The sequence below is a fragment of the Pipra filicauda genome, unplaced genomic scaffold (genome assembly GCF_003945595.2).
Source record: "Pipra filicauda isolate LSUMZ 115617 unplaced genomic scaffold, ASM394559v2 scaffold191_size1418713_pilon, whole genome shotgun sequence".
Taxonomy (NCBI): Eukaryota; Metazoa; Chordata; class Aves; order Passeriformes; family Pipridae; genus Pipra; species Pipra filicauda.
The window spans coordinates 1,137,244-1,151,668 of NW_024104300.1; the positions used below are offsets into that span (position 1 = coordinate 1,137,244).

Consider the following 14,425-nt stretch of genomic DNA (forward strand, 5'->3'; position numbering starts at 1 on the left):
TAGAGATTGTATTAATACTGTGTATTTATTTGCTTTTTAGTTTCTATAATATTTATTGTGTTAGTAATAAATTTTAATATAGTTCCCCCATGCTGAGTTGTGCCTGTCTGAAAACTTCTCTTCTGCGTTGAGGCAAATTTTGGGGGAGCTTGGAGATTGGATTTTTGGGGTCAAACCTCCACATAGATAAAGAAATTTTCACATAAATTTTTCTGTTCTTTTGCATATTTTTGTATATACTGTTGTTCTCTCTCAGATGCTGACAGTAAATCTCTGTATTTGGCCATCTTACATTTTTTAATACTTATTTTCTGCCTAGGAATGTTATGGTGTAAAACCTGAGTCACATCAGCACTAATGTTTAAGTAAAGAACAGAGTTTTACCATGGACTTTCCTTCTTGCTGTTTTTTGATTAATTTCAAAGGTTATTCTGTATAGTAAGTATACAGCTATCCTATAACCTGCTTTGTGCTATATATCTAGCTATGAATTTTGTTCTTGATGACAGTGGAACAGGAAAATTTCTGTTGGTCTGATGTGCAGGAGCTCAAAATTTCCATGGTTTTTTTGCTGCCTTGCATAACTGAAAGAGGATAGGTTTAGATAATATATTAGGAAGAAATTCTTTACTGTGAGGGTGGTGAGGTACTGGAATAGGTTGCTCAGAGAGATGGTGGGTGCCCTATCCCTGGAGGTGGTCAAGGCCAGGTTTGAACCTAGTGTAGTGGAAGTCATTCCTGTCCATGGCAGGAGGGTTGGAACTAGATGATCTTTAAGGTCTCTTCCAACCCAAACCATTCTATGATTCTATGATCCTAATGAGTAATGCAAAAAGGATGTTCTCCTGTGTCAGGTCATTGGAATTTTTCAAGATGATTTACTTAATCTCTAATGCTGTCCTAAAATGTGAAAGCAGGTGGAATGAATGGGCATCTCACTACAAATCTAAAATAGGGTTTAATCAAATATGAGATTCATAAATACATGCAAAATGAGAACAGGAAGTTTTGTGTTATTCTTCATACACTAATCTGAATGCTGTGTATTCTTTACCTATGATCCTTTTGAAGATTTAATAACACATTTTAAAGCATTATTATAAATGGCTGACAAAAATCCACCTTACCTTGTGTTGACCTGTAACTAATTAAGTGCAATGTGGGAGACCCCATAATTTGAGATTTATGATAGATCAGGTATCTCTTATGCATAAAAACATGAGTAATATCCAGTCTGCTTTAAACATGCTCAGCAAGTGGTATGGATAAACATTTGGTGAGGGAAGAGGTACATGGAAAAAACGGCATATGTCTTAGGGTTCCTCAGAGATCCTTCTGCAACATTAGTGAAAATGTAGACTGTTTGGCTGTAATTTTTGCTTGCTTGTTTTTTAAATTTCATTAACCTTTAGTAGGATACTACAGTTCAGAGAATATGTAACACAAAGGAGAAATGCAGAAAGTTTTCTGCAATGTTGCAATCTCACAGATCTAAAACACAGCCCCATACTAGCCACTCTGAAAAAAATTAACTTTGCCCCAGCCAAAACCAGCACACATAAATATTTTTTCTTGTTTCAGATTCTTTCTATGAAAAGAGTTGTAATATGAATATGTATTTTTTCTTGTGGGCTTTGCTTAAAAATGAGTGCAAGTGAGACAGTCTCTTACTTACTGGTGTCTGTGCCAAGGGAGGCAGCTCTCATATCTCTCTTTGTTCTGGTCAGGATGTCACAGGTTTGGGTTTAATTTAGGGAGTTCCTTACTGTTTCATGTACATTGAATACTTCGTCTTAGTTAAATGCAACTGAAATAAACTTTAAAAATGTACAATCAGTTGCCTGGAAATCTTCTACACTGTGTGTGTAGTTCCTTCATAAGTGTCTGGATCATGACTGGTTTCAGCATTTGATTTCATTGAAATGATTTTAATTATTCTTTTGCCTTCACCTTTTATGTGCTGTTAGCACATGAACTGGCAAATTAATAGCTCTATTGCAATGGGGTTTGCTATCAGCATTATTCTCCACACTAAAGTCCTTTGAAATTATTGTAATTGTGAATCTGTTTTAGTGAGAAAGGAAACTGTGATGGTAGGAAATTCTGACAAAGCCTTGGGCATTTCACTATGCCAGCTGCTCCTTATCTGACAGATAAAGGACCCCTCTGAAAGAAAAGGCTTATAAGAAATAGCTATTATAAAACTGATTTATATGCACACTAGTTTTGTGTTGATGAAATGTGCTTCTGTTAATTGAGTTCTGTTTTGGGAAAGTTTGTTGTTACTGTTTCCACTTTAATGTGTAAGTGGTAGAAAGTAATTTTCAAGGAATTGAGAAATTATCTCGCTTGACAATCTCATCTCTTGAGCTGATAAAATTCAACGCCTATCTTGGTTTCCACTCTGAGAACAAAGTAAATGAGAGAACATAAGGTTCTTGTGTGTGTTTCTCCAGTGTGGTAAAATCTGTAAGACAAAGGTTTGCTAAATATTTACATAAATGTGTCTTTGGAAGAACATTAAGCTTATGATCCATTTTAAAATTAAGATGGAAAGAACAAGTGTATAGCTTTGAGGGTTCCCTCCTTCCCCATTCATGTGTTCATTGTGGCTGTTTTTCTAACTGGGAAAAAGGAACAGAAAAAGAGGATCCTGGTTCCTTCTGTAATTGCAGGGCACCTTCTTATTTCCAGAGATGAATTGGATGGAGGCGATCATATGCTTTTTAACACTTCAAATTCCAGACTTGGTTTGTTCCATTCTTGCAGATTCTCAGAGAGGACCTCTGCTTAGTGGGCTGCAGCAGCCTTGTATTGTATTGTTTGCTGCACTCCTGAGGAGAAATGTTGTTAGAGAAGCTTGATTCTAGGAAAAGATGTGGAAAATAGGCTTTAAACTGCCTTTGCAAATCTCCTGCATATTCTGTGCATTGGTGTATGCATCTCTATACTGTTCTTCTACTACAAGAAAACATTTCTTACTCTAACCTTTCCTATGAAGGTGGGCTATCTCTATAGTGCAGTGTATGCCATCCTTTCCTCCCTGTGATACTCTTTGTGTATGGGGCAGCTGTTATTTTTATACAGTTGTTGCATACTGCCAGAGTGTGGCTTTTCTAATATAACTAATTATTTCCTTTCTTTCTTTCTTTTTACCATAGCCAAATTTTCAATTGTTTCCTTGACATCCAAAAATTTGGGTAAAATTCAGTACGTTTTAGGATCTTGCTGTAGGCTCGTATTTGCTAGGGCCCTGCAGGCCATGCATTAGCTGTTCAGTCAAGCAGAAATAATTTCAAACACAAACTAATTCTTAATCTGCCAATCTTAATCTTTAGGAGTCCCTTTTTTGCTGAGGAAGAACTCTTGTTTATTTAGTTCAGATCATCTCTTCTGTAATATTTTGTAAGTGGAAGGGTATTCCTAAAATGCAGGTTTTTCTCCCTTGCTTTGTTTTAAGAAGGTTATTGAGAAGAGATAGAACTATTTAGGATTACTTCAGTTATCTTTTGCTTTCTCCAGGCAACATGACTCCTTAATGACCTCCTGGGTGGCTGCTTTCCTTTCTGGGACATTGAATTCAGTTTACCTTCTAGTTTGCCATTACAGGGCGGGGAAGGCATAACTGTACTCTCTTTTTCAGTCTATTTCCAGTCACTGCAAGACAGCTCTGTAGTTGCAAAACCCAGAGAAAGCAGTCCGAGCATTTCTAGCCTTCAGAGGCCTTGTCCAGATTTAATTAGTGTGAAAGTTCAAACCATTTCTAAAGAGCAATTAAGGGTTGTTTTTCTATCTTCATTTCCTCTTAATTTATATTTGTTACTGTTTCCTTGCTTTCTTTTTTTCCCTGTATTTTTCATCTTTTTATCTGCATCCCTTCTGACATTCCTCCTTGTGTCTTAAATGAGTAGTTATTTAAACAAGGAAAAAATGTGAAATCAGCAGTTTTGTTTGAGGCTGACATACTTAGAATAAGTACTATATGAAGTCTTGAAAGATGAAAATATTCCTTCTTCCTCAAAAAACAGTTGAGCCTTCCAAAAGATACCAACCATAACAACAGATGTAATGCATTTTTATTTTCTGTTGCTATTGGATATCACATGAAACTGTATGATACACAGAGATGTGTTTCTGGAACACTGCAGCATACATGTAAATACTGCAGTCAGAGTAGCTTGAAGAATATCTTGATTATGAACTTATTTGCACATGCAGTTTATACAAGCCAGTGAACTAGTAAACTAAAGGAGATGGTATAGTAAAGTGTTCTGGTAGCTTAGTGATTATTGTTATAGTTTACAATAAATAAAAATGATTCTCTCTTTGACCTGCTGTTGTCCTCCATTTTCTCTGTAGTTTTGTTTGTCCTTTTCTTCTGCTTTCCCTTCTTTTTGTCCCATAAAAGCGCCATCTCTTCAAGGTTTTGGAAAGTTAAAATTGAGTAGAGTACATTGTGTACACTGAGTATATGTTAAGACTAAAGACTTTTAAAACTAGATGGGATATTATAGGCCTTCATTTAGCTGTGAATTAAAGTGCCTGAGGGGCCCCTTCCCCTTCCATTTCCCTTTACCATTTTCTTGCAAAAGTATGATACTTGGGGCCTGGTACTGATACCATTGCTCAGGATTAAGTACTGTAGCTTTATTAAATACTGGAAACAGAAATAGTTCTATTGTCTTTAGCTTCATTAACTAAATGGTTTCTTCAATCTTTTTAGTATTATCATTGCTTACTGTTTATCATTTGCCAAAAGAACCCATCCCAAAGTAGAGCATATATAATATTTACTGCTTTTGTTTGAATCTCTGCCTCAGCTAACCATTACACTGGCTACTTTTTAAGACTCTTCAAGTCACTCCTTCAGAGTGGCTGAGGCAGTGTTTGATTGCTACTATTCTCATTCTTTTCTTTATAATGTTTCAGCTCATCCACCATATACCATGTGCTTTAGAGTGAAGTTTTACCCACATGAACCATTGAAGATTAAAGAAGAGCTCACCAGGTATCTTTTGTTTGTTTGTTTGTGCATTTAATGTACATTGTTAACCAGTTCAAAATATGGTGTTGCTCTGGGCATTTTTCAAGAAATGTATGTGGGAGGAAAACGTAGGAAGGTAACAGCTCTTTTGATCTCTGCACCAGCTATGCAGGACTGTATGCATGCTTTACCACATTTTAGCAGGCCACAAACCTGCCTGCTGCAGAAGAATGGAGTGCTCTCAGCACTTGTTGCTTTGAGTTCTTCATTGATGTTTTCCCCAAGCACTGAAAATTCTTATACCAAGTCACTCCATAAATATGGGTAATTCCATTGTCACTGCTCTCTTACTGACGTTTTGGGAACAGCTTGCATTCTGTGGAATGGTAAGATAATAGTTTGTATAGAACAGCTGGAACATGCCATTCATATTATAGCTGTTTATCTTGGATGAAATACTGAAACTGTTCAGCTGAGTGATCATGTTGTAAACTAGGAAGTCAATGGATTTTCATTATTTGTTACTGTTTGTCCTTGGATGAACGTTTTACTTTTTATGAGTCAGACTATAAACTTTTATCAACCTTTCTCATTCAAGAGCTTTAATAATTGATTTTTTAAAAACTACTTGGATACCCTCCTAGGAGAAGTTTTATTGAAATGCAAAGCACCTAGAATTGGCTCACTGAAGTGTATTGTGCTGTCAGTATGTTTTAGTCTTTGCTGGAACATTTCAAATGAATTTTTAAAGTCAAATTGCTATATGAAAAATGGGTTACAATCTTTTGTTAAAACTAATACGATTAAAACCTTGAAAAGGAGAAATAATTTGACACATCATTAGTATGACACATCATTGATATGACACATTTTTGTATCTGATTTGCTTGACAGTTTCCCAGTCTTGCTATTTGGGAAGCTTTGCTTTGTCTCTGCTCATGTCTCTTACAGAAAATACAGGAAATGCTCCTGAAATGAGCAAGTGAAACATAGTCATGTAACTCACCTCTGAGAATTTCCTTCATCACATAAAGCAGAGGGTCAGATTCAAGGTGATGCTCTCAATTGGCTGGAGTTAATTTTTTTTTTGAATTGCAATGATTGATGAAATTCGAGAAGGCAAAGGTTCATTAGCATTTGACAGGACAGTCATGAAGCCTTGACAATCACATTTGTTGTGATGTGTGTTTAAGATGATTTGAAAATATATTAATAATATTGTCACCCTTTTGACTTAAAAACCATATGTACTTCACAGCTGTATATACAGTCAGCTGAGTCAGAGTAATAGTGCTTTGCATTTCTGTTAGTGTCCGTGCCTTTGCACGTCAGAGCTGCTCTCTTGTTTCTTCAGCTGAGTAGAAATCTGATGGGTGTCTGTAGTCCCCATTTAAATAGATTAGGATACAGTAACACATTCTGTCACATTGCCATACCATTCTTTGGTTCAGAATATTAACTAACTCTGTGGTTAATCCCTTGTGTGGATTATGGTCCATGCAGTCTTTGTAAAAACTTTATAGGAATACGTAAGTGAAGCACCTTAGAAACATCAGAGAGACTTACAGATGTTAAAAAGCAATGGTTTTTCTACTCTTCCTTTGAAATATCTGATGTAAAAAAATATCATCTATTCAGTACACGAAGCTCTGTGTGTATGGGGTAAATGATTTGATTTCTGTGAAACTAGTATAACATGGATAGAGCTACTACTTAGGATTTAGACATAACTTGCAGGAAGAAAATTGAGCAGTTGTCACCTCAGATTACTGATGCTTTATCTCTGTTCTACCTTTAGTAGGTTGTGCTGGACTGTAATCCTTGAGTTCCTCTGTGGTTTAACAGGTGGAACTATTTTCGGAAAATGAAAATGGAGAATGAACTAGCTGAAGTTATCCCTCTGTCTATTATATTATAGAAAAAAACCCTGTGGGAGTCTTAAATTGTGTGTACACTGCAAGTTCAGAGGCCAGACATGCCTTTGGCAATGGAGGGTGCCACATGCTTTCCTGTCACTGCATTTCATTTCACTGCTAAGGACGCCTGTGAATCTTTGCCAGTCATGTTGTACCCTTCCAGCTGTTTACTTTCATTTTCCCTTGTTTTAATTACCAACTGCTTCCAAAGCTATGCTTTTGAAATAAAATCAGTGCCTGCCTCTGGATGTTAAGGCACTATGAGATATTATGGCTAAAGAAGAAATTCTGAGGGCAAAATTTCTGCCTCTCACTATGGAAGAAGGTTCTGTATGGTCCTTGGTCTCTGTTTTCCCTAGAGTCAACTGGTGTTAGGATGGTAATTCATGATTTAACTTCAGTGGCTGTGGGTATTGTGGTCTTGATCTCTATTGTTTCTCTAGTAACAGACTGCCTAAACCCCAACTTTTCAACAAAATTCAAATTGTAATTGTTCTTCTCAGCTGATCTTAACTAGTGTCAACATCGATTTAGATCTGTACTTATTTTTGGAAATACTGTTTCCACAGTGGGGCACTGAGGCTGCACATGTTAGAAACATATTTGAGAAAGACTAAAGACACATTTTTTCTTTTTAATAGTTAAACTAATTAGGCAATTTTTCCAATGCCTTTTAAAATTTTTTAATGAGAAAATGGCAAGGATTTAACTTATTTTTCTCAAATGATTTTGCCTCTGAATGTGTACCAGAGTCTCAGCAGATTGCAACACAAACAGTGAATATGGATTTTTGAACAGTTTGTACAGTCTTTTAAATAGAGAGATGTGTTCAGCTTTAGTGGTACTCCTCTATGCCTCTATGTGGCCATCTCTGAGGGTTTGACTTCTCTTTCGTGTATAGCATGTGGCAGATAGCAGGTTTTCCTGAATGATACATCTGTGGCTTTCTAGATTTGATTGTCTAGCACTTACAGGTAATGTGAAGTCAGAACAAAGTACTTCAGTTTCAGAAAACAGCCTTCAACTGTCTTCACTGAACATACCTGGTTAGAATAATAAGCACCAATTTTTAATTAAGAAATAGCAACATGACACCAGGTCTTTAGATCTCCCTTGTTCCCTGCCACACTACCTGTAAAACGTAATTTCATTTTCTTTTTTTGTTAAATCAGCATCTGCACTGCGGCCTCCTTCCTGACTGACAGGATTGGGGTAAAGGCCTTGAATATATACATTTTCGGTATTACTATTAATATCCTTTTCTCATAATTATCTGTTTTCAAATCTTTTTTTGTTAATTCCCACTGTTTTTTCCAGAAAGCATGATAGCTTGATGGTGAGAGGAGGTCTTCTCTTGTTATGTACATGGAACCGTGTGCAGAAAAGTAGGATATTCTAGAGTTCTCTATGATTGTCAAGATTATTCTGCTGGCATGGTATGCAAAGATACAAAATTGCAATGAAGGAAGTTTTAACTGCAGAAGTCATTCAATCTACAGCATATATAGCTGTATCTATAACATCCTGCTAGACTCTCTAGAAAGCACAGATATTTTTGTTCTGTATTTCTCTTCACTATTCTTGATCAAAAGTCAGAGCCCTGCTGGGAAAGCCTGAGATGCTGTGTGTGAACAGAATGTGAATAGTCAAGGGAGTGTGAACTGGTCCAAAGACCAGTCATACTTGGGCACAGATTTTTACTATGTTAGTTATTTTCATTGTTCTTGTTTGGTAGTAAATAAGTCACTGCTTGCTATTTCTTACGTAATAAAGCATCCCAAGGCCTCATGTTTCCTTATTTCCAAATCCCTACATTATACTGTGTATGCATAATTAAAACTAGAGGATATAAAGTCATTTGAGGTCCCCAAGGAATGATCTAAAATGCTATAGATAATACTGTATCAGCAGTTATCCATGATCGTTGTAAAAAAAAACAGAAGAGGGCATGGGTGAGTAGCTAATGGAATTAACCAAATACGGCTTATTTCACTGCTATGTCACAATCTTTCCTCTGCCTTATGTAATTTCCTGATTTCACAGATTTCCCCCTAGCTCTAGTATTACAGGATTCAGTGAATAGCAATTCTGTGTTTGCCTTTCCCCCTACCCTCAAGATTTCATAAGACTCACTCTTAGCTCCCTCTTAGTCACCATCTCTCCTTGAAAGGAAAGCTCTATCCTCTCACTCATTTTGGTTCTTCTTCTCTGTTAATCAGCCTCAGCAATGTCCTACTCAGGATTCGGAGACTAGAACTCAATAAAGCATTTAAGATGTGATTACTCCAAGGCTTTAAATAGTGGCAAAAAGTTGAAAGTCCCTCTGCTATTTTCACAATGTCTTTCCTGATGATGCCCAACATTTTCTTGGCTTTGTTTTTGGCTGCCACTGCAGCCTGAGTTGATGAATTCAGAAGCTGTCTGTGATGACCCCAAGATCTATCTGTAACCTCTGTGTTTTATCAGTAGCTAATAGAGTGGTGGCTTTTCTAATTAATAAGATATCAAAGTACTTCTCAAATATTAATAAGTAGACAAGAAATATATTTTACAGAATATAATTATTTTTTCTATCACGGAATCACAGAATCACAGAATCAGTTAGGTTCGAATAGACCTCTGAGATCATTGAGTCCAGCCAATAATCGAACACCACCATATCAACTAGAACATGGCACTAAGTGCCACATCCAGTCTTTCCTTAAACACTTCCAGGGATGGTGACTCCTCCACCTCCCTGCACAGTCCATTCCAATGTCTAATCACCCTTTTTGTGAAGAAATTCTTCCTAATATCCAACTTAAACCTCCCTTGGTGCAGCTTGAGATTATGTCCTCTTGTCCTGTCACCAGTTTCCTGGGAGAAGACACTGACTCCAACCTTGCTACAATCTCTTTTTGGGTAGTTGTAAAGAGTGATAAGGTCATCCTTGAGCCTCATTTTCTCCAGACTAAACAACTCCAGCTTCCTCAGCCGCTATGCAGACACCTTATGCTCCAGACCTCTCACCAGCTTCATTGTCCTTCTCTGCACATGCTCCAGGACCTCAATGTCCTTCCTGAAGTGAGGGGCCCAGAAATGGACACAGTACTTGAGGTGTCGAGTACAGGGGGAGAATCCCTGGTTCTGCTGCAACACTATTCTTGACAGCCCAGGATGCCACTGGCCTTCTTGTCCACCTAGATACTCTGCTGTCTCATGTTCAGCCTTCTTCTCTACATGACACTGTAAAACATAGAAAATGTGTTCTCTTAGTTGTGGTATTACATACTAGAATGTAGTTGTTAGTGTTTAGTTTAATTTCCTAGATTTTGGCAGGAAACTAGTGCTTCTGCAGTGTACTTAATGATATCTTCTGTAGTAGACAGAATGCAAACTTAGTATTCAGAATAATATGCATGAAGAACTCATAAATTCTTCTGGGGGAGAAGGGCACCTAAATCAGAATTACTGGAAACATTCATTTGCCTCCTGCCACTCTACCTGAGTATGCACAGTAGAATGGGAAAGAGCAGTGAGTCAAAGTCAGACATCACAATGAAATAATAATTTTTGAAGCATTTCTGGATCTCTGGAGGCAACCATATCTGTCATCTGTAAAGGCTGTGGCAACTCTGGGAGAACTATTTGTTATGGGAATAAACTGAATGAAGTGACTTGAACACAAGAAAAACCACTATGTGGCCAAACACAAAATTTGGCTGTGGAAAAGCTTTCTTGCCTCACTGAACATCTTAAAATAGATAAATTGTCTGTTAAGCAGTTAGCAACATGGTCTATGAGGGCCATGAAGCCTGCATATAAACAAGATATTGCTGACCCTCCATCGGCAGTTGCAGGAAAGGCTTGGCTGACCTGGAGTTGAGTCATCTGTATTGTGAACAGATAATAGATGGAAATGGTAGCTCTTTGTAAATATGTAAGCACTGAAGTATGCATTTACTAGCTTGATGGTAAGCTTGAGTACTTAGGGCTGTAACTAGGGCCATAAAGTTGTTCCAGGGCTAGGAAAAAACCAGCCATGGTGAAGAACACCAGAAGCACCATAATCAGATCTGATTTTGCAAGTTATTTCTGTAAGTGTATGCAGTGTTAAGTACATGCATAAACCTTACTGAACTCAGGAGTAAGGAGTGCATTTATAGGTCCTTACTGACCTGGACCATAAATTACTATATGAGGATTACAGGGAATGTCTGAAGTTGAGCCAGCCTTTGGCAAAGGTTGCAACAATGGCTTTCAGTCAAGAAAGCATATATTTTCTGCATTTGAAAGAACTCCATAATGTCTTAGTCTTGTTCCAGGCTGCCCTCTTGCCTTGGAGATCTCAGCCTGTCTTCATAGGAGAGGTGCTCCAGCTCTCTAATCAACTTGGTGGCTCTTCTCTGGACTAGTTCCAGCAAGTCCACATCTTTCTTGTGTTGGAAACTGCAGAGCTTACCTCTAGGTAAGGTCTCATCAGAGTCAGTCAGTCAGTCATGGCTAGGCTTCGCGAACGAAGATTTGGGAAGGCTCTATCCACATTTGTTGCAGGCACGCTGGTGGCTTACGAGGCCAATACGTGACAGACATATCCGATTGCAAAAGGCACAGCAGAAAGACTCCTTAGATGGTATATTCTGCAAGACACGGTTCTTTCTGCGTTGCCTTTTCTCCTCAAGGGTGATCCTGCATGTGTTCTCAAAGGAAACAGCTGCGTTATAGATGGTGTGTCTCCAGGCCTCCCGATTGGAGGCCAGAGTAGACCAGTTATGGTGATCAATATGGCCAAGGCTGAGGTGTTGTTTCAGGGAGCCCTTGTATCTTTTCTTCGGGGCTCCTCTCATGCGGCAGCCAGTGGCAAGTTCACCATAGAGCAGGATCTTAGGGAGGCGGTGGTCCTTCATCCTTGAGATGTGCCCTGCCCAATGCATCTACATTCGATATCGTACTGATGGAAGCCTATTCAACCTAAGGTGACTGAAGGCCCACACCAAGACCTTAAACCATCTTGTCCGGGAGCTGCTTTATGCTGATGACGCCGCCCTTGTTGCTCACACAGAAGCAGCCCTGCAGCGTTTAACATCCTGCTTTGCAGATGCTGCTGAGCTCTTTGGGCTGGAAGTCAGCTTAAAGAAGACAGAGGTCCTCCATCAACCTGCACTTCAGGAAGTCCCCCATCATCCCCACATCACCATTGGCGAATCAGAGCTCAAATCAGTCCAGGAGTTTAATTACCTAGGCAGCCTCATCTCCTCGGATGGCAAGATTGACGGAGAGATAGACAACAGGTTAGCAAAGGCATATAGTGCTTTTGGAAAACTCCACAGAAGAGTGTGGCGTAATAAACACTTGAAGAAAAGTACCAAGATCAGTGTTTACAGAGTCATCGTGCTGTCTACTCTCTTGTATGGTTCCGAATCATGGGTCATCTACCGCCACCACCTGCGTCTCCTAGAACGCTTCCATCAATGCTGCCTCGGTACAATCCTAAACATCCACTGGTCAGATTATGTGACCAATACATCTGTTCTAGAACAAGCAGCAGTCACAAGTATTCATCAGAGTAGAGCAGAGGGAAAAAATCACTCTCTCAACCTTCTGGCCGTGATCCTTTTGACACAGCCTAGGATACAGTTGGCCTTCTGGGGTGCAAGTGCACACTACCAGGTCATGTTGAGCTTTTCATCCACCAGCAACGTCAAGTCTTTCTCCTCAGGTCTGCTCTCAGTCCATCTCCACTCAGCCTGTATTTCTGCTTGGATTGCCCTGACACAGATGCAGGATCTTGCACTTGTTGACTTTCATGAGGTTTGCACAAGCCCACCCCTGAAGTCTGTCAAGGTCCCTCTGGATGGCATTCCTTCCCTGACTGTACCACACAGTTTGAGGTCATCTGCAAACTTGTTGGGGATACACTCAATCCCACTGTCCATGGAGCTGACTAAGATACAAATAAGTGTCCTTCCCAGTAGCAACTTTACAGCAGTGGAAATTTTCTGCAATTTTTTTGATCTGGTTTTTAAATTATTTTTTTCATGCTGAACAACTTGCATAACCAGTGATTTAGTTGGAGTGAATGGATAATACGTTTCAATTAGCTTCATGCAATTGACAAAAATGCATACAGTGACAATTTAGATTAAAGAGTATATATTTTTATTGTAACAAAGCTAACTTTGAAGGTGTTTTTTTTCTTTTACAAATTACAATAGTTTCATATTTAAAACAGGCTTAAGCAAGAAACTAGTATAAAACCTGTATTTATTCCTGATAACTGAGACTGTTATTGATGCAGGAATTTTATAATGACATCAACGATCTTAGAACCTGGTCAACAACAAACTGTTTGCTTAGAAATGCCACAATAGATCTGTTGACCTCACAGCTTGGCTAGCAAGCCATGCTCTGAAATCTTGGTATGCCTTTTGTAGGTGGCTTTTTTTTGGCAGTACTTAAAAGCTGAGCACACTTTGGCCTCAAGCTAGTGGTCACTCTGGAGAACCACATCCCAATTTTTCAACCTGGAAAGACTTACCAAAAAGTTTTCAGATAGGGACTGCTCAATTGCCCAAGTTTTATATGGTATCTGCATCAGTATACCGAGCCTTTTCCAGTACACTGTGATTGCAGATTAAGAATTTTTATTGCGTATCGCTGAGGCCTTTGGTTCACCCTGATGCAGATACTTTCTCTAGGGTCTACCTGTACCAAATTATGGAATTGAATTAGTGAGCTGTTACTGGACACTGATTACAGAGGGAAAAAATATGTTACAAAAAAAAAAAGAAAGTCTTGAAGGGCAAGGTTCCTGTAGAACAATGAGAGCAAATTGCTTTTCTCAGTGACAAGTGTATTGTACTTATTGCATTTTGTAATAATCCAAGGCAAGGAGGAAGATTTCTCTTGTCCTTCAGATAATACTTCCAGGCTTGTTCTTGGTGCAGGAGCTCGTAGTACACATAGAACCAGGTAACTTGGGAAAAATATTCTGACATCAGTATTATTCATAAAGCACATTTTTATTGGCTACACCGTATGTAGCTCAAGGGTGGAGAGAACTGACAGCATCAAGGAATGTCCAGAAGGTCTGCAGAAGCCACTGGGTCTGATAGCACCCTCTAGATGGTTGACTTTGTCTACTTAAAGCAATGTTTAAATAGTTTATTTTCCCAGTGGGGTGAAGCTGGTGAATGGTGTGGCTGTAACCACCTAGGTGGCTGGGAAAGATGCTGCGAGTGAGTCACAGGGCTATGAGTTGGTCCATCTCTGGGAGACTGCTCTCCAGGAGAGAAAGCAGAAGAGAAAGTTGTGACCTAACAGCTGTGCCACTCCACTTGCTATTAGAAATAAAGCTGCTCTGTGGGACGAGGCAGAGAACAGGTAGAAGGAGCCTTTTTTCTTCTTTATCCCCAGTTCTCCCCAGTAGAAAAAGAGGAATAGAAGAGGTGACCCCCAGGCAGGGGGATCATGCCTGTTGCTCTGCAGGGCTCTAGGAGTTGCTTCTGCCTCAAAACTTCATCTGGGATTCTTTGCAGATTAAAAA

General features: G+C 38.9%; 1 protein-coding gene across 6 annotated transcripts in view; it reads left to right on the forward strand.

Moving 5' to 3' along the window:
* The window catches only part of FRMD3 (FERM domain containing 3), a 148,915-nt gene that overhangs the window by 88,447 nt on the left and 46,043 nt on the right, over positions 1-14,425 (forward strand). For all 6 annotated transcript variants that reach the window (XM_039380275.1, XM_027721564.2, XM_039380274.1 and 3 more), the window contains one exon: positions 4,930-5,008. In XM_039380275.1, coding sequence (XP_039236209.1) covers positions 4,930-5,008 — 79 coding nt within the window. The remainder of the gene's footprint in view (positions 1-4,929; positions 5,009-14,425) is intronic.